A 19,535-nucleotide genomic window follows, 5' to 3' on the forward strand; every position below is an offset into this window, starting at 1 on the left:
AAATTGGACAGCCACGTGCAGAAGAATGAAACTGGACCATTCTCTTACACCATACACAAAGATAAACTCAAAATGGATGAAATACTAAATGTGAGACAAGAATCCATCAAAATTAAAAAAAAAAACCAAATAAAAAAAGAATCCATCAAAATCCTAGAGGAGAACACAGGCAACACCCTTCTTGAACTTGGCCACAACAACTTCTTGCAAGAAACATCTATGAAGGCAAGGGAAACAAAAGCAAAAATGAACTATTGGGACTTCATCAAGATAAGAAGCTTCTGCACAGCAAAAGAAACAGTCAACAAAACAACCTATAGAATGGGAGAAGATATTGCAAATGACATATCAGATAAAGGGCTAGTATCTAAGATCTATAAAGAACTTGTTAAACTCAACAGCAAAGAAACAATCCAGTCATGAAATGGGCGAAAGACATGAACAGAAATTTCACAGAGGAAGACATAGACATGACAACAAGCACATGAGAAAATGCTCTGCACCACTTGCCATCAGGGAAATAAAAATCAAAACCACAAGGGGTAGTGGAAAGGGAGGTGGGCGGGGGATTGGGGTGACTGAGTGATGGGCACTGAGCGGGGGGCATTTGGCGGGATGAGCACTGAGTGTTATGCTAAATGTTGGCAAATTGAACTCCAATAAAAAAATTTAAAAAAAACACACACAATTCTCACCTCACACCAGTGAGAATGGGGAAAATTAACAAGACAGGAACCAAGAAACGTTGGAGAGGGTGTGAGGAAAGGGGAACCCTCTTGCACTGTTGATGGGAATGTGAACTGGTACAGCCACTCTGGAAAACTGTGTGGAGGTTCCTCAAAGAGTTAAAAATAGAGCGACCCTACAACCCAGCAATTGCACTACTAGGGATTTACCCCAAATATACAGATGCAGTGAAAAGCCAAGACACCTGCACCCCCAATGTTTATAGCAGCAATGTCCACAATAGCCAAACTGTGGATGGAGCCTCAGTGTCCATCGAAAGATAAATGGATAAAGAAGATGTGGTCTATGTATACAATGGAATATTACTCAGCCATTAGAAATGACAAATACCCATCATTTGCTTCAACACAGATGGAACTGGAGGGTGTTATGCTGAGTGAAGTAAGTCAATCAGAGAAGGACAAACATTATTTGGTTTCACTCATATGGGGAATATAAAACATAGTGAAAGGGATTATAGGGGAAAGGAGATAAAATGGGGAAAATCAGAGAGGGTGACAGAACATGAGAGACTCCTAACTCTGGGAAACGAATAAGGGGTAGTGGAAGGGGAGGTGGGCAGAGGGAGTGGAGTGACTGGGTGATGGGCACTTGATGGGATGAGCACTGGGTGCTATACTATATGTTGGCAAATCGAACTCCAATAATGGAGTGTAATGGACAGTGTATGTAACTATAGTATAGTGTCAAACTGTGGACACTAACCAACATGTGGATGTCCTCCTGTGTCAGTTTATCACATGTGCAGGTTCATAAAAGCATGCCATCCCCAAGATCCAGAAGTGCCACCACTCTGTTCCCTTTTCCAGCCACACCATCCCTAATCACTGAAAGTAACTGATGTTTCCCATCTCCATAATTTTGTCATGTGGACAATGCTTTATCAGTGGAATCACACAGTATGTCACTACCCTCAGATTGGCTTGTTTCCCTTTTTATTTTTTTAAGATTTTATTTATCTGACAGTACAAAAAGGGGAGCAGCAAAAAAAATAAAAAAATAAAAAAAAAAAAAAACAAAAAGGGGAGCAGCAGGCAGAGGGAGAAGGAGAAGCAGGCTCCCCAGTGATCAAGGAGCCTGACTCAAGGCCCAACTTGAGCTAAAGGCAGATGCTTAATCAACTCAACCACCCAGGTGCCCCTCTCTATTTTTTTTAATTTGCATTTTTTGAGAGAGCACAGCAGGAGTGGGGAGGGGGGGAGGTGAGGGAAAGGGAGAGAATCTTAAGCAGAGTCCATGCTTAGTGTGGAGCCTGACATGGAGCTCAATCTCATGACCCTAAGGTCATGACCTGAGCCAAAGAGTCAGATGCTTAACAAACTGAGCCACCCAGACACCATGAGATTGGCGGTTTTCAATCAGCAAATGCCCTCAGATCTATCATCTATCCTGTTCTGTGTATCACATTCATTTTTAGTGCTGAGTACTATTCAATAGGACGGATACACCACATTTGGTGTAGCCATTCACCTGTCCAGGGATGTTTTGGTCCTTTCCAGTTTGGGGCTGTTACCACAGTTCTGTAGATCCTAAGCATGTGTTTTGCCAATTAGATTAACTTGGGCTAAAGACACTGCTACTGGATGCTTTTGGTATGCTGAGACAGAGAAACATGAGCTCTGTTTTAAGCTTTAATTGACACACAGCAACTGTGGAAGAGTATTTTGCTTTGCACCACATGAATATTTTTGCTCTGTAACCTGTGAGCTGCCATCCCAAGCCAGGTGCCTACCCTCATCGACATGACAAGATGACTTTCTAGAGAACAAAACAAATACCATATGGCCTCACATATGGAATTAAAAAAAAAAAAAAAAGCTGAACTCATGCCTGGGTGGCTCAATTGGTTAAGCATCTGCCTTCAGCTCAGGTCATGGTCCCAGGGCCCTGGGGATTGAGCCCCACATCAGGCTCCCGGTTCAGTGAGGAACCTGCTCCTCCCTTTCTATCTGCTTCCCTCCCCGCTGCTCCTTGCTTGTGATCTCACTCTCTGTCTCTCTCATTCTCTCTGTCTCTCAAAATTTTTAAAAAGCTAAACTCAAAAACAGTAAAATGGTGGTTATCTGGGACTAGAGGAGTGGGGGAAAATAGAAATATGCTGTTGAAAGGTACAAACTTGCAACTAGTAGGTAAATAGATCCTGGAGACCTAGCACACAGTATAAATATAGACAAAGATATTGTGTTACAAACCTCAAACTTGCTAAGAAACTAGATCTTAATTATTCCCACCACAAAAAAAGAAATAATTATGTGACCCAATAGAGGTGCTCAAGAATACTACAATGGCAATCATACTGCAGTATATAAATGTTTCAAATCAATGTGCTTATACCTTAAATGTATACAGTGTTATAGGTCAGATATATTTCAAGTTTTTAAGTGCAAATGTGTGAAATATTGGCTGGTGATCATTGTTATGCATAAAATAATGCTGGAGACCATTGCTACGCACAAAATAACGCTGGAGGAACACATGTACAAGGGAAATTCATGCCTTGTTTTTAGGAAGGTGGGGATTTGGGTAAAATGGGGGTGGGGCAGGCACAGTTAAGTAAGGTTTTGAGACTGGCTAACTCAGAAGAGGGGATGTTCCAGAGACTTAAATGAAAAACTGAACCACATAAAGACATGGGGCTGGGGATGAGGAGGGATGTTACAAACAGAACAACTAGCAAATGCTCAGACCCTGAGCCTGGAGCAGTGTCCAGAAATCAGCAAAAGGGCCAGAGTAGCTGGAGCACAGGGAAATGGGTTGCTCTGGGAAAGAGAGGAGAATGTATTTCACATTGTTTATCTCTGCAGGTTGGATCACTGTGGACTAACCCCAGCCTGTTGCCTGGTGATCTCCCAAATCCTTGTTACATCCATCAGCCTAAAATCTCTCAGCCTGGTAGGAAATAAGGTGACAAACCAGGGCATAAAGCCTCTCTGTGACGCCTTGACAGCCTCACAGTGCATGCTGCAGAAAATGATGTGAGTTGCACTTCTTTCCACCCAGGGTTCCTTTCTCTTAACTGACATGGTCAAAGTGGTGGGGAAGGAGAGAGTGGAATCATTGGATACCTAAGCCAAGGGTTAGAATGGGAGTTCTGACCCTATGGGAGTACCCCAATATTGAGGCATAAAAAAAGACCAGTAAATAACATCTGTGTCTTTGCTACCAAACTCTGAACAATATATAAAAGTCTAGGAGAGAACCCAAACTCATAGAACCAGAGAGTAGAATGGTGGCTGCCAGGGGCTGGCAGTTAGGGGAAGAAATGGGGAGAGGTTGGTTAAAGGGTACAGATGTACAGTTAAGTCCTGGGGATCTAATATACAGCATTCTGCTTATAGTTAGCAATGCTGTGTTGTATACTGGAAAGTTTCACCAATGCCCAAATCCCGGAGAGTCTTAGCTTGTGGTTGGAGTTGCCATCCCTGGCGTCCTTGAGCACCAAGCTCTGTGCTGAGTGTTTGTTCCCATTAATGCCAACTTTACAAACAACATGCTAGGTAGGAATTATTTTTACCTCATTTTCTGATAAGGAAAACAGAATCCAGAGGAAAGGAAATCTCTTATCTAAGGCCATATAGGGAATAAGAGACAAAGCTAAAATATGACCCCTGGCTTGATAACTAAGGCTTAGAAATCTCCCCCTTGTTGACCTACAATCTGGGCAAAGTTGCTTCCCCCACTATTCCCAAAATGTGTCTTGTCAATAACCTACCTCTTTCATGAGGAGTTTGATTCTAAAGTCATAACAAAACTTGAAAACAAAATAGCACAAATTACCCTTTAAAGACCTGAGGTGGAGGGTGGAGGCAGGAAATCGCATTAGAAGCCAACATATCTTCTCTCCCTCAGTCTATAGGAGAGGGGGAAAAACTTTCCCTCTATCCTCTTAGGTTAAATATCTGAGGCCTGCAAATTAAACTGATGATTGACAGGAGAAAAGGCACATATATTTTATGGGTACTACTTTTTTTTTTAATGCATGGAAGCTTCACAGAAAAGATGTGAGAAACCCTAAAAAGTGGTTAGAATCAAGCTTCTATATCATTTTAACAAAGTTATGCTAAACTGTGGAGAAGTGACTAGACAAAAGGAGTTTGAGGCTTTTAGGGGCTGATAAATTGTGGGTAGGCAACTAGGAAATATGAGGGGATCTAATGGTTAGGTAAAAGTTATAATTCATCTCCATGTCATGTCCATTTCCAGTGACAAAAGTCATTCTCTTGTACCAAAGAGGGGGGATACATGTACAAGGGAAATTCATGCCCTGTTTTTAGACAGATGGGGAAAAAGCAGAGAGCCCTTCCTGTGTCTGTTTTTCCTTAGTTGCTTTCAGCTCAAGATAATCCTTACACTAAAATGGCATATTTCGGGCTTACATATCCTGACCCCCTTCTAATCTGACCCAGCCAGTATTTCTTCATCCAAACATCTCCATCAGTAAATGGAGTAAATGGTTGCTATATGCACTTCTCTACGCACTTAGATGGAGCTAATTTATTTAACTTTGTCACAATGAGAGTAGTACTATTAGGCTCTTAATTTCAAGTGCTATTGCATATTAATCTTTGAAAAACAGGTGGAAGGTCACCTTCTAAATAGGAAGGTCCCTAATCTTGGCAACACCTCACACCATAGTACACATGAGGAGCAAAGATACCCGGATGGAGAGCAGGTTGACTTTGTCCATGTGTTTCCCATTATGGGTGATGGCTAATCTAGTCACCCATACCATTTAGACTATTAGGGTTTGCAAGTTCAACGCAGACACAGTGTGACCTCAGCATATGTCTGCAAGAGCATGGTCAGCCATGGGGGTGGTATTTCTTTCCCGTCTTTGCAAGGAGGGAGGGGTAGAATCTTAGGAATAGACCTTCATCTTTTCTTTCCTGGGGGCTCTCTCCTTGCAGACTGGGGAAGTGTGGCCTCAAGGCTCCCGACTGCCAGGACCTGGCCTCAGCCCTCATCAGCAACCAGAGTTTGACACACCTGTGCCTGTCAAGCAACAGCCTGGGGAGCGAAGGCATGAATCTGTTGGGTCGAGCCATAAAATTCCCCAACTGTGGACTACAGAGGCTGATGTGAGTCCAGCTCACTTCCCTGGGTGGACTGCATTGTTTTGTTACAAACAGTATGTACCACTTGCCACACACAAAGTAGCAGGAACACAGCTGTCATGATGAAGGTAGCTGATAGGAGCTGCATTCTGTCCCCGCCCATTTCTTCCTTCCGTGGAAAATTCTCTGTTTTCATCTTCTTACAGTGAGAAGTCATCCTTCATCCAGATACAGACGTTTCTCGTTGTTTCCTGCAGTTATGTTCTGTAAAGTCACCACAAACACTGAACCACTTCTCCCTGGGTAAACACAGCATTAGGTTCCTGTGAGCCCCTGGTCACATTTTCAACCAACCAGAACCTAACCTTGCTTTGTGCATTTCTGTTTAAAGACTCCTTATTTAATACATAGTGTTGATTTATTGACATTGAACTCATGGCCAACAGCACCACAACTCATGCCTGAATGAAGCTCATCTAGGACAGATCTTCTCCATCCACACAGCACTGCCTTCTTGCACATGGAAACACTGGACAGCACTCCAGCTCTGCACATCAGCGCCACATTTTAAACAGCAAAGTCATCGACAAAAACCACAAAAATGCAGAAAATGTGGCAATAACTGGACCATGAAAAGGATACTTATTTATGATGAATTTGAAATGAGGACAGCCTCAGCTGGGAACGTGTGCATTGGGCAGCTCAAATATTTCTCTGCTCTGCCCGTGCGCGCATGTCCATGAACAGTCATGAGCACCACGAGTATGGATTTGGAGGGTAGCAAATAAATTTTAGTAAGCAGACAAATGTGCAAACACAGAATCCATGAATGAGGATCAACCATACTCACTGAACACCTGATGTAGGCAAACACATAGTTGGTAGAGATGCACAGACAATCAATGTGGTCTCTGAGTTTACAGAGCTTAGGTTTTGGTAGGGAGAGCTGGGTAATTGAGATTTTTAGGTGATGGTAATGGTGACACAGGGTTGGTAGCCACAGGGGTGATGCTCCACTACTCCAGACAGTACCATGCACATGGCTAGGGGATGCTGTGTACTCTAGCATACAGCAAGATGTCTCAGTAAGTTCTTTAAAAACTACCCCATCGCCAGATTACCCTTCTAGCCTACATCTTTCATCTTTCATCTGAGATCAAAGGATTATTACATCTGTTCCACACTGTCAGCTTGCCTTGCTGGGGTCACTTTGCTTTCAGCCATTTTACCCCGTTGACCAATTAGTTCACCAATAACCCTATAAATAATTTTTAAAATCAACATATGTTAATGGTATACCTGTAGCCAGAAATTCTGTTAAAGAATATAACTTTAATATACATGTCTACTTTGTGAGTTGCAAGGTGCCTCAGTGAATAAGTGATGAGAAGAGTCTGAGTGGTAGACAGGATAGTGAACCCTCCCCAAGATGTCCATGTCCAAATCCCTGTAAATATGTAAACTTACATGGCAAAAGGGACTTTGCAGGTGTGATCAAGTTAAGGATCTTGAGATGGGGAAATCATCTTGGATTATCCGAGTAGTCCTAATGTAATGAAAGGGGGCGTTATAAGGGAAAGAGAAGCAGGAGAGGAGATGTGATAACAGAAGGTAGATATAATTGCTGACCAGGAGCTAAAGACTATGCGCTGCCTACTATAAAAGCTAGAAAAGGCAAGAAAACCATTTCTCCCCTGGAGCCTCCAGAAGGAACACAGCACTGCTGACCTTTTGATTTTTACCCCAGTTAGATGCTGAACTCCAGAACTGTAAGATCATAAATGTGTATCTTAAGCCGCTAAGTTTGTGGTATTTGTCACAGCAGGAATAGGAGAATAACACCTCAAATATGAAGGAAAATTAAAAAGTGACAATATCCTTTTCATGGTCCAGTTAGTATCACATTTTCCACATTCTTTGGTTTTCATTGGTGATCTTGCTGTTTAAAATATGGTGCTAAAAGAAATAAAATGTGGTGCTAATGTGTAGAGCTGTAGCGCTGTCCAGTGTTCCAATGCACAAGAAAGCCATGCTGTGTGGGTAGAGAAGATGCTTCATAAATGATCTTCATTCAGGGACAAGTTATGGTGCTATTGACCCCAAGTTCAATGTTAATGAATCAACAATATGTATTGAATAAAGAAATGCATAAAGCAAGGTTAGATACTGAACAGCATTCAGCCACGTGCATTATGTCAGGCATTGTGCTAAGCACTCCATGGTTGTCCTATTACCCAAGCCAAAACCTTCTTAAAGTCCTCCTTACATAATCCTCCCCCAAAGGAGGAGCAAGCTGAAGCTAGCAGAAGTGGCTTACCTGAGGTTACACCAAGTCATGAATATGACCTCTTTCCCTTGTGTGTGCCCCACAGACTAAACGAATGCAACCTGGATGTTGCTGGCTGTGGCTTTCTTGCATTTGCACTTATGGGCAACAGACATCTGACACATCTGAGCCTTAGCATGAATCCCTTGGAAGATGATGGGATGAACCTTCTGTGTGAAGTCATGATGGAACCATCTTGTCACCTCCAGGACCTAGAGTAAGTTTCAATGGTCGTTGGGGGTCAGCTCTACTATATAGGGGTTTGGAGTTCCTAGAAAGTCCGGAGATGTGAGCAGGAAGACTGGTACCCAAGATTAGTTCTTAGGTCAGCTGATGCTCATGTTTTCCAGGGGACACTGCAATGAGTGTGGATAGAACACGAAATGAGTCCACACAGGAGCCCTGTGGCAGGATTTTTGGAGCTTAGGTCACTCTTGATTTCTAAAAACCTGTTCACTTCTCAGAAGACCTCTTTTTGCCCTGAGTTACTCTTCAGCTGTTCATTCTATACAGAATGAGGGTAGAGATGGAGGGGCGCTATCCCGACACCTTTTCCCTCTGAGACTCAAATTTCTTTACCTTTTATTGGACTGTTTCTACTCAATAAGAGTATTCCATCATTAAACAGACTATAGGAAAGTTAACAAATCTCAATGAGCAGAAATAAATCTCCAATCTAACAACCAATCCATAAATGCTGTTAATACTTTGACAAATTCCTCCTGCAGTTACCACTGAAAGCATTCTTGCCACATGGCAGGCACAGGACTTTAAATATTTTACACGTTTAGGCTCATGTAGTTCCCTACCAATCATTTCCAGGGGAAACCAGAACTCCCTAGAAGCCAAAACCTTGCCTTTGGTCTCACGTTCTGTCCCTTAAGGATCTGCAGACGATAACAGTAAACAAAGTATGGCATGGTATTCCACTTAATGATGCATGGTAACTTTAAAAATCCCCTAAAACTAGACACTGAGCTTGTGCCCAATGGTTTGGTCATGTGTACCTTGTAAATATTTGTGTACTTGGTACCCCAAACCCATCTAGCATTTCAGCACCTTCTGTCATCCTTCCTCGCCCTCTCAGGAACTCTATCAACTTCTCTCTCGTGTGTGTGTGTGTGTGTGTGTGTGTGTGTGTGTCTTTCTTTCTGTTCATCCACTAGGGAGAATCTTTATCCCATCTCCAGGTGGGAAGCAAGCTCTGATGTGCTTATTTCTTTTTCTAAAGATACCTCCAGCCACATCACATGCTTTCCCCACCTACCACTATCATCCCTCCTCACCTGAACCACTGAATGTTGCACAGCCTAAGCCATTCCCAGGGATGGACAGAAAGGTTACCAGTGAGGAAAGAGTCAAGGAAAGCCCCACCGATGTTTCTGGGCACCACCCCCCTCTGGCACTCTCCTCAAATGACACAGGTTCTCCTCTTGCAGATTGGTTAAGTGTCATCTCACTGCCGGCTGCTGCAAGAAACTGTCCCATGTGATTGTGAGGAACAAACACCTGAAGAGCCTGGATCTGGCCGTGAATGCCCTGGGTGATGATGGCGTCACAGCGCTGTGTGAGGGGCTGAAGCACAGGAAGGCTTCTCTGAAGAGGCTTGGGTGAGTTCCCGGGGTCCCCTGTATGAGGCCTGGGTGAAGAGGAAGGGAGATCAGAGCATGAAGTTCCTGAACAAAACAGCGTTCCAACTCTCACACCTCCATTTGAACCTGCCTTTGTTCCTCCTGGTGCTTAAGAAAGGACCTCCCCCCCCCCCCCCCGCCCACTTGTAATCAACCTTAAGACATTGCATAGGATAGCTCTGGGCTTTCTACCATGAAACCACTTATATATTCCTTCTGAATATTCCCTTCCTTCTGAAACAATAAAGGAAGAATCCCTACATCTATCAGATTAACCTCATTCATGTTGGGAATCTATGAACTGCCTTACACTATCACTGAATTACTTCCCCTTGCCTCTTTCCACAGCCTCCCTAATAGAGACTTCCTGTTTTCATAGATGCTTAGATATTATTTTAGAAGCAAAACCAATAATAATGTTTATTCAATCCCACCTTACCACCTAACTATAGGCAGTTATACCTACTTGAGCTATGTCCCACGACTTTTTACTCTATCACAAGAAATTCCCAAATACACAAAATCTAGAACAATTGGGGCACTGAAAATCTTATGCTTACCACCAGGTTTAAATGATTCTCAATATTTTGCTCTATGTGGTGAACCATTTCACAGTGAGTTATAGTTGTTCTGCCTCTGAATACCTCAACATGCATCTCCAACATAGGGGAACATGGCTACCATCCAATTACTACATCTAACAATGTTGTTTGGTCCTCAGTGCTCTTAGGCTAAAATCCTAAATCTTAATGTGACCTAAAGTGGCTAGCCGCCTCTCACATGATGGCCTCTGGCTCCCCTGTAGCCATCTGGTTCACTCTCTGTGTCTCATATATGACCCACTCTTCCTTCCACAAGAGCCAAGTACGTTCAATTTCCTAAGCCCTCCTTGCTACTTCCTGCCCTGGTTCCTTTGTCTCTTGGGTTTCGGGTGAAATGCAGGTTCTCAGCAAGTCTTCCTCCATGTGCCTTCTCTTGTTCCCTGGTTACAGGCTCTCTCACCTTTTATCTTTTATTCTTTTCACAACTGGAATTAAGTTACCCAGCAGCTCTTAACAGGAGAACCAGCAGCAGTGGTAGCACCATCCTTTGGGAATCTGTTAGAAATGCAAATGTCCTGGTTCCTCCCCAGAATTGCTGAACCAGAAATGCCAGGGGTAGAGCCCACCACTCCATTTTAAGCATTAATGTGAAAGTCCAATGGGTTGAGGGGTCAGTCACTGAACTTTGGAGGCATTTCTTGTGTTGACCCTGCAGGTTGGAGGCATGTGGACTGACTTCCGGCTGCTGTGAGGTCCTTGCCTCGGCTCTCCTCTGCAGCCAGCGCCTGACCAGCCTGAATCTGATGCGGAATGATTTCAGCCCTATGGGAATGATGAAGCTGTGCCCAGCCTTTGCACAACCCACATCCAACCTGCAAATAATCGGGTGAGTACCTGGCGATTGTCTTCCAAGATGCAAACCACCTTCTGCTACAGGCATGCTGGTTGGTGGAGAAACCCAGAAGCTGGTATGGTGGCTTAGCAACTAGGTCCTTGTTTCAACCACTAAGTGCCCACTGCTTCGGGCACTGTGCTGGGGATACAGGGATAGAGATGGAGGTGTGAGGTTCCTGATATCATGGGGCTTACTTTTGGATGGATTTAGGAAGAATGGAGAGACCACATACAAATCAGATGTTTATCCTTAAAAAGCTAATCATAGAATTGCTATATAATCCAACAATTCTACTTCTGGGTACCTACCCAAAAGAATGGAAACCAGGATCTTGAAGAACTATTTGTAGACCTGTGTTTATAGCAGCACTATTCACAGTAGTCAAAAGGTAGAAGCAACCTAGGCATCTGTTGTCAGGTGAAAGGGTAAATGAAATGTGGTATATCCACACAGTCGAATCTCATTCAGCATTGGAACAAAAGGAAGTTCTGATACATGTTACAACCTGGATGAACCTTAAGGACGTTATGCTCAGTGAAGTAAGTCTGATGCAAGAAGACAAATACTGTGATTCTACTTAAGTGGGGTCCCTAGAGCATCCAAATCCATACAGACAGAAGGTAGATGGGTGTGGCACCAGGTGCTGTGGGAGAGGGATGGGAAGTTGGTGTTTAATGGGCACAGAGTCTTAGTTGGGAAAGATGAAAAGTTTACAAGGATAGATGGTGGAGGTAGCTGCACAGCAGTGTGAGTATACTAAATGCCACCAAACTGCACACTGAAAAACGGTTAAGATGGACAGCACATTGAGGTTGGTTTTCCCATATTTATTTCAATAGCAAACTTCCCTGAGGAACTCTTCTATGTGGCCCAGCTTCCAGTGGTTGGCTTTGTGCAGGAGCCAAGTGTCAGCATATAGATGTAACATCTATTGTAGTTGGGATCTGAGGAGCAAAATGGATTGGAAGGCACGGCTCAGTGGATTTGGAGATCCCAACATGGCCAAGGAGAACTGTCACAGTGATCTATTTTGCAAATGAGCTAGAAGGGCAGAAGATTGGTTTGAAAGAGCATGTTTGGACAAGTTCAGCCTGTGACCATGGAACTTAGCACTTGAACCTGCAAAGAGGAATCAGACCTGGATTTTACTAATGGACCTTTCAGAAGCCTATTTCCCTATCCACAAAATGGAGATGATTCTGTGTATCTATTTGAATACCTGTTTCTCTCTCTTGTCCTAGAATATAAGCTTCATGAGGTTTAGGGACTTTGGCTTGCTCATCACTGCCTCAAAACACTATTATAGGGCCTGGCACAAAGTAGGTTCTCAGGAAAGAGTTCATGGATAGATGAATTATCACACCTGCCTTTTAGGACCGTGGTGAGGGGCAGATGCCTATAAAAGTTCAGTGTAGCACCTAATACATCTAAGCGTGCCTTTACAGGTAGGGATTTACTCTTATTCTATGGAGCACCTCAAGAGTACAAGAAGAGGGATCCCTGGGTGGCGCAGCGGTTTGGCGCCTGCCTTTGGCCCAGGGCGCGATCCTGGAGACCCGGGATCGAATCCCACGTCAGGCTCCCGGTGCATGGAGCCTGCTTCTCCCTCTGCCTGTGTCTCTGCCTCTCTCTCTCTCTCTGTGTGTGACTATCATAGATAAATAAAAAATTTAAAAAAAAAAAGAGTACAAGAAGAGGTTTTAGATCCTTGATGTACTAAGGAAATTTTAAGGAAAGGAGAAGTAGTCAGAAGCAAATTCCCAGAGTAATGTATCTCTCTTCTCCAGGCTGTGGAAATGGGAGTATCCCACTCAAATAAGGAAGTTGCTGAAGGAAATCCAGCTAGTCAAGCCACAGATTGTCATTGGTGATGATTGGTATTCTTTTGATGAAGATGACCGGTACTGGTGGAAAAGCTGAAGACTCCTCCCACCCCACCCACTCTGATGGAAGAACATTAAAAATAGTCTTCTGGGGTAAGCTGTGCCCAGAAACTCCCTCTTGGGGATAGAATATTAGTTCTGGTTCTCACAAAGCCCTCAGTGACATAGGCTGTGACTTTCAAATCCTAGGATCTCAGTATCTGTGAAATGTCTGTCCTATCTTGGAGCATATAGAGAAAATTGAATAAACATGGAGAGCATTCAAGGAATAATTACCATGTGACCTTCTTGGGTAGTTCCAAGAGAAGAGTGGGAGGGCTTAGTCCTAAAAGTGGCCCCCAAATGTTGATGATTCAACTCTGCTGGTGTTAAAAAAAAATCAAAGTACAATCTGAAAGTCAAAGGATGGTGTGACTATCATTATCTAAATATAAACACAGGGATGCCTGGGTGGCTCAGTGGTTGAACCTTTGGCTCAGGTCCTGATCCTGGGGGCCTGGGATTGAGCCCCGCATCAGGCTCCCCACGAGAAGCCTGCTTCTCCCTCTGCCTATGTGTCTGCCTCTCTGTGTGTCTCTCATGAAAAAATCTTTAAAACATGTATAGAAACACAAACTGAACATGTTTCTTAGTGTAGTTGATGAACTGCTCTACCACCATCGCTGAGAAGAGCAGACTGCTGATCTTATATAGGTAGGGATGTGGAGAAGCATGGAGTTCAGGGATTGGTGAATCTTCGGAATGAGTTGATCTGTAGTCTCTTCAGTAAGGCTGCTTAGCAGTCACAGGTGTGTTCACTGGGGTGAATCTCTTCCTGATTGGCTGAATCTCAGAAGCTGAGGGGAGTCCTTGGTTGGCTTGTCAAAGCATGTTCACTGGGGTAAATTGTCTTGGATCCAGTTCATGGGTTTACACCTGGTTGGTTACCTACTCTTTACCATGGCTACAGAACCATCAGTCTCCTTCTAGAGAAGAGGGAACACAAATTCTTGTGTTCTCACCAATGTGTACTTTTTATTAGTCCTTCCATTTATTTCTCTAGTCTATGATAATGATAGCTAACACCGCCCTTACTGTGTGCCAGGCTCTACTCTAAGCACAATCTACAAATTAACTCACTTGGACTTCAAATTCAAGCATTTTTCAAACCTGGAAATGTTTTCATTCTCTGATCTGCCTGCCTCCTCTTACCCCTGTAATGTGCTGATTGAAAAGTTTATGCCAGGCATGGGGAAATGCCAGCCCTGTAGTTTCGTTGGCCTTATGTTACTAGCATCATCTTCAATCTTTGGTGTCCCTGAAGGAATACTTTATTAAACCCATGTTCTGGGAGTATTCACCTTACATAATGTTTGTGCATTGGACCAGTGGGGCATGGTGTGTGTGATGTGAATGGGGCAGAGGTGTCACAGTTACACCTCCTAAATTAGAGATCTCAGTCTTCAGAATACCTGTTCTCTGGGCAGCCTGGGTGGCTCAGTGGTTTAGTGCTGCCTTCGGCCCAGGGTGTGATCCTGGAGACCCAGGATCGAGTCCCAGGTTGGGCTCCCTGCATGGAGCCTACTTCTCCCTCTGCCTCTCCCTCATGTGTGTCTCTCATGAATAAATAAAATCTTTAAAAAAAAAAAAAACTGTTCTCCCACATGGGGCACATGACCATCTGACCCAGTGAGGCAGCACCACTGCTGTGTGTGTTAAATACTAATAAAGCATTACTATTTTAGTCTTTTTTAAAGGATATCACCTTACATAGAGCTAAAAATACCTAATCCCTTCCTTCTGTGTTTCATGGAGTCTCTTGAACACTACCTGTCCCCCATCTCCCCTGATAGTACATATGTCCCATTTTGGAAAATTGCTGCCTGAAAAGGAAGATCAAAGAGAAGGCACCATCTTTTTTTATTCAGATCTGTTGGTGTCCTGGCCCTCTTAAATGACTTTTATGTGACATGAGACAAATGTCAACCTCCATCAGCCTTTGTCTCCTTATCTGTAAAATAAGGAAAACACCTACTTCTTATGGGCAGTTTGAAAAGATGAATTCCTGGAAAGCTCTCAAAGCTAGAACATTCATTCCACAAATATGTTCTCGGATACCTATTTATCTGTGGCAGTTCACGATATTGTCACAAACTCAGCAACTTAAAACACATTCCCTCACAGTTTCTGTGGGTCAGGAGTCTGGGTGTGGTTTAGCTGGGTCCTCCACCTCAGCGTCTCACAAAGTCACAATGTGTCCTGTAGGGCCATGGTCTCATTGGGGGAAAGAACCTCTTCCAAACTCGTGGTTCCTGGAACCGTTCATTTCTTTGCAGGCTATTAGATGGAGGGCTTCAGATTCTTGTCGGTTGTCAGCCAGAGGGCATTCCCAGCTACATGCGCTGCCGCTCTATATAACAGGTTGCTTCTTCAAAGCTAGCAAGAAAGAGAGTCTCACTGCAAAGCAGACTTACAACTCCATGTTACACAGAAGTGAGAGCCCACCATCTTTGCCATATTCTATCTGGCTGTAAGTCACAAGTCCTGCTCACATTTGAGAGGAGGAGACCCCACAAGCGCATGAACACCAGGATGAAGGGAGGGATCATGGGGCCACCTTTAGTCTGATGCTCTGCTCTGAGCTCTAGCTCTAGAGGGAAACTACTCTCAACTCCTCCATGTCGGAAAGGGCAGCTAATGTCTTGTTCCCCCAGCTATCTCCAAGCCTAGAAAAGAAGTTACCAAGTTGATGAGGCCAGAAGGAAGACACCAGGAAGACACCAGGCCTGTGTGGCTTAGCGCCTCTGGGCACTCCTTCTAAGCAGCCTGTCCTTAGGACATATGCACTCTTTCCTCCTCCATGCCACATGCTTCCTGGGACTCTGATGAAAGCAAAGTGTTAGGAATCTGCAAATACAAGGGCACCTGGGTGACTCAGTGGGCTAAACTACTGCCTTCAGCTCAGGTCATGATCTCAGGGTCCTGGAATCCAACCCCACGTCAGGCTCCCTGCTCAGAGGGGAGTCTGCTTCTCCCTCTACCCTCCCCTCTGCTTCTTGCTCTCTCAAAATCTTTATTAAAAAAAAAAGGTACCTGCAAATACAGGCCATAGGACCAATGAAGCTTTGAGTAATAGAGGCAACATCTTGATCTATATCTAACTCCTGATTTCTCATTTGATTCCAAGTTCCAAAAGGAGGCAATGAGGTGCTTATTATTCTTAGAAATGTGCATCCCCCATGCACTGGCTGCTGGGCCAGAGCTGACAGTTCAGCACACAACACCATATGTTGGCAAATTAACTTTATTAAATTCAATCTAAAGAAGAAAAAAAAATGCCCAGCCCTTGCCAGGCCAGAGCTGGCAGTTCAACAGCACACAAGACCAGCAATGTCCTTGCTCTCTCAGAGCTTATTACATTCTTGCGGGGGGGTGGTTTCAAGTACAAGCTGCAAATGTCCAGTCAATACATCCTACAAAGAGACAGTATGCTAGCAAGAGAGGGCCAGCTGTTTTTAAATTTGGAGCATGAGAAGGCTATGTTTTTTCTGCATCGTTTGTAATTTTCAAGTTGGTTCTCAGATATGATTTACATACAGTAAAAATTTCCCTCTGTTCAGCGTACAGTTCTGAGTTTTGACAAGCAGTTGGATAGCCATCACCAAAATATACAGAACAGTTCGTCCTCCAAAACAAAATCCCTCATGCCCATTTGTACCCCCACACTTATTCCCCACAACCTCCCGGCATTGCTGAATTCACTAAACCTGAATTAGCCACCCACCAAGTCATTATTGAGTGCATCCTAAAATATCACAGCGGATACAGCTTGGGGTGGGGATGCCCCACCTGCCTTTCTGCGGCTGTGCAATGCCCTCCAATGTCCCTCTGATGCTCACTAGATGGCAGTAGAGCACCATCCTTTCCTTTATACAGCTAAACCAGCCAGTAGGATCTGCTCATACCTCCCCATATTGCATTTTCATCATCAGTATTGTTAGCGTTGTTGTGGAAGAGGGAGCTGTCCTGTGCATGCTAGCATGTTGAGCAGCATCCCTGGCATCTACCCACTAAGACGTGAGGAGCACCCGCCTGCCCCCCAGTCATGACAACTAAAAATGGCTCCAGACACTGCCAGATATCACCTGGGGTACAAATGCCCTCATCTGAAGACCACCACTCTACATTACACAGGGAAACCTCCTTCAATGGTATCCCCTGAACTCCAATGCATCTGACTGATCCATAGGCAATCCAATGTCAGCATGCAGTGCCGAGACTACCGCCACTTTTGGCTGCTTCTATCAGAGAGGGACAGCCGTGGACTGGACACCCAAGAGGGCAGCTGCATTATCCACAGTTGCCAAAACTGCAGAAGCAATCAAGATGCCCTTCAGGAGGTAAATGCATAAATGAACTGTGGTTGGTCCAGATAATGGAATATTCTCAGCACCAAAAAAAAGCCATCAAGCCAAGACATAGAGGAAACTTAAATGCCTTCACTATTCTGTGTGAGGCTAGAATGATAGATTCATTATATGTTTGCCGAAACCAGTAGAATATAAATACCAAGAATGAACCCTAACGTAACCTATAGGCTTGGATGATAATGATGTGTCTTGCAGGTTCATCAAAGGTGACAAATGTACCACTCTGGGAGGGGGGATGTTGGTAGTGGAGAAGGCTGTGCACGTGAGCAGGTCAGGCAGTAAGTGGGAAATCTATGCCTTCCACAAATTGTGTGAACCCAAAACTGGGTTCACAGGGATCCCTGTGATCACAACCTAAGCTGAAGGCAGACGCTCAACCACTGAGCCACCCAGGTGTCCCAAGAGACTCTTAATCATAGGAAACAAACTGAGGGGTGCTGGAGGGGTGAGGTGTGAGAGATGGGGTAACTGGGTGATGGGCATGAAGGAAGGCACCTGATGGAATAAGCATTGGAGGTTGTATAAGACTGATGAATCGCTGAACTCTACATCTGAAACCAATAACACATTACATATTAATTGAATTTAAATAAAATTTTAAAATAAAAGATTTTTTTTAAGTTGAAGAGAGAGGAGAGACAAAAATCCAGAAAACTACTTTTATTAAAAAAAAAAAAAAACTTCTATAGCTGTTATGGACTGAATGTCTAGGTTCTCCCCACCCAAATTCAGATGTTGAAACTCCCAATGTCATAGTATTAGGAGGTGGGGTCTTTGGGAGGTGATTAGGATATATGAGGTTATGATGAGGTCATGTACACATTTTATAAAGTGAAATTAATATGGTTTAGGATATTTTGTTCATCTTTTGGTTAAACAATTTTACCAAGTTTTAGAAAATTGGTTGGTTTGGGGTTATGTGCAAACAAAAACAAAACAATAAACAATACAAACAAAACAATAAACAAAACAAGGTCCGTCTAACTCAGACTCATGCATTTAAATGATGTGACATAGGGGCGCCTGGGTGGTTCAGCTGGTTAAGCCTCTGATTCTTGATTTTGGCTCAGGTCATGATCTCAGGGTCGTGATCTCAGGGTCATGAGATCCAACCCCATATCAAGCCCCAGGTTGGGTTCCCCGCTCAGCAGGAAGTCTGCTTGATATCTTCTCTCTCCCTCTGACCTCCCTCCCCATCCCCCATCATGCTCTCTCTTGCTCTAAAACAAATAAATCTTTTTTAAAAATCAAAAAATAGGGCAGCCCCAGTGGCTTACCTGTTTGGCGCCACCTTCAGCCCAGGGTGTGATCCTGGAGACCTGGGATCGAGTCCCACGTCGGGGCTCCCTGCATGGAGCCTGCTTCTCCCTCTGCCTGTGACTCTGCCTCTCTCTCTCTCTCTCTCTCTCTCTAATAAATAATAAATAAAATCTTTTTAAAAAATCAAAAAATAAATGATGTGACATAAATAACACTCTACTGCTCTTCATCCTGGAGCCCATCTTTTCATTATTTCACAGACACTGTGCTGTTCTCAAGAATCCAGACAGTGGCAGCAGAGACCAGCGTTTTCCTCGAGGACCCTAGGAAGCCTTGCCAGGTTGCGCAAAGCATTTCTGCAGTGTGGAAGCCTATTGTTAAATTGTTCTGGGGGCGCCAGGGTGGCTCACTCCATTAAGCATCAGAGCCTTGGTCTAACTCAGGTCATGATCTCCCAGTTGTGGGATAGAGCCCACCCTCATACCCCCTACCCAGGCCAGGGCTCCGTGCTCAGCCAGAGTCGGCTTCAGATTCTCTCTTTTCTTCTGCCCCTCCTCCCCTGCTGCCCCTCCCCCCTCTCGCGCAGTGTTCTCTACCCCTCTCTTTCTCTCTCTCGCTCTTTTGCTCTCTCTCTCCAATAAATAAATAAAAATCAATTGCTCTGGATTTATTCACAGCAGTGAACGCAGCTAAGAAGAAGGAAGAGCCTCTGAGGTCCAGGACAAGAGGGGCAGGATGGAGGAAGCTGCCAAAATAGGTGGAGTTCTGGGCAGTATTTCCACCCCACA

General features: G+C 44.1%; 1 protein-coding gene and 1 long non-coding RNA gene across 2 annotated transcripts in view; one reads left to right on the top strand and one right to left on the bottom strand.

Annotated features, from left to right (window-relative positions):
• NLRP5 (NLR family pyrin domain containing 5) overlaps window positions 1-13,341 on the top strand; it is a 29,347-nt gene extending 16,006 nt beyond the window's left edge. The window contains exons 6-11 of the mRNA XM_072759979.1: window positions 3,552-3,722; window positions 5,655-5,825; window positions 8,174-8,344; window positions 9,567-9,737; window positions 11,016-11,186; window positions 12,983-13,341. Of these exons, the coding sequence (XP_072616080.1) occupies window positions 3,552-3,722; window positions 5,655-5,825; window positions 8,174-8,344; window positions 9,567-9,737; window positions 11,016-11,186; window positions 12,983-13,115 (988 nt within the window). The 3' untranslated portion in view covers window positions 13,116-13,341. The remainder of the gene's footprint in view (window positions 1-3,551; window positions 3,723-5,654; window positions 5,826-8,173; window positions 8,345-9,566; window positions 9,738-11,015; window positions 11,187-12,982) is intronic.
• On the bottom strand, window positions 5,819-19,272 carry LOC140599107 (uncharacterized). The gene is made up of 3 exons (XR_012001847.1): window positions 18,765-19,272; window positions 9,637-9,766; window positions 5,819-6,100 (listed from the first exon to the last, which is right to left on the bottom strand). It is a non-coding gene; the product is annotated as an uncharacterized lncRNA (long non-coding RNA).
• Between the last annotated feature and the right edge of the window lie 263 nt (window positions 19,273-19,535).

Source organism: Vulpes vulpes, chromosome 1 (genome assembly GCF_048418805.1).
Source record: "Vulpes vulpes isolate BD-2025 chromosome 1, VulVul3, whole genome shotgun sequence".
NCBI lineage: Eukaryota > Metazoa > Chordata > Mammalia > Carnivora > Canidae > Vulpes > Vulpes vulpes.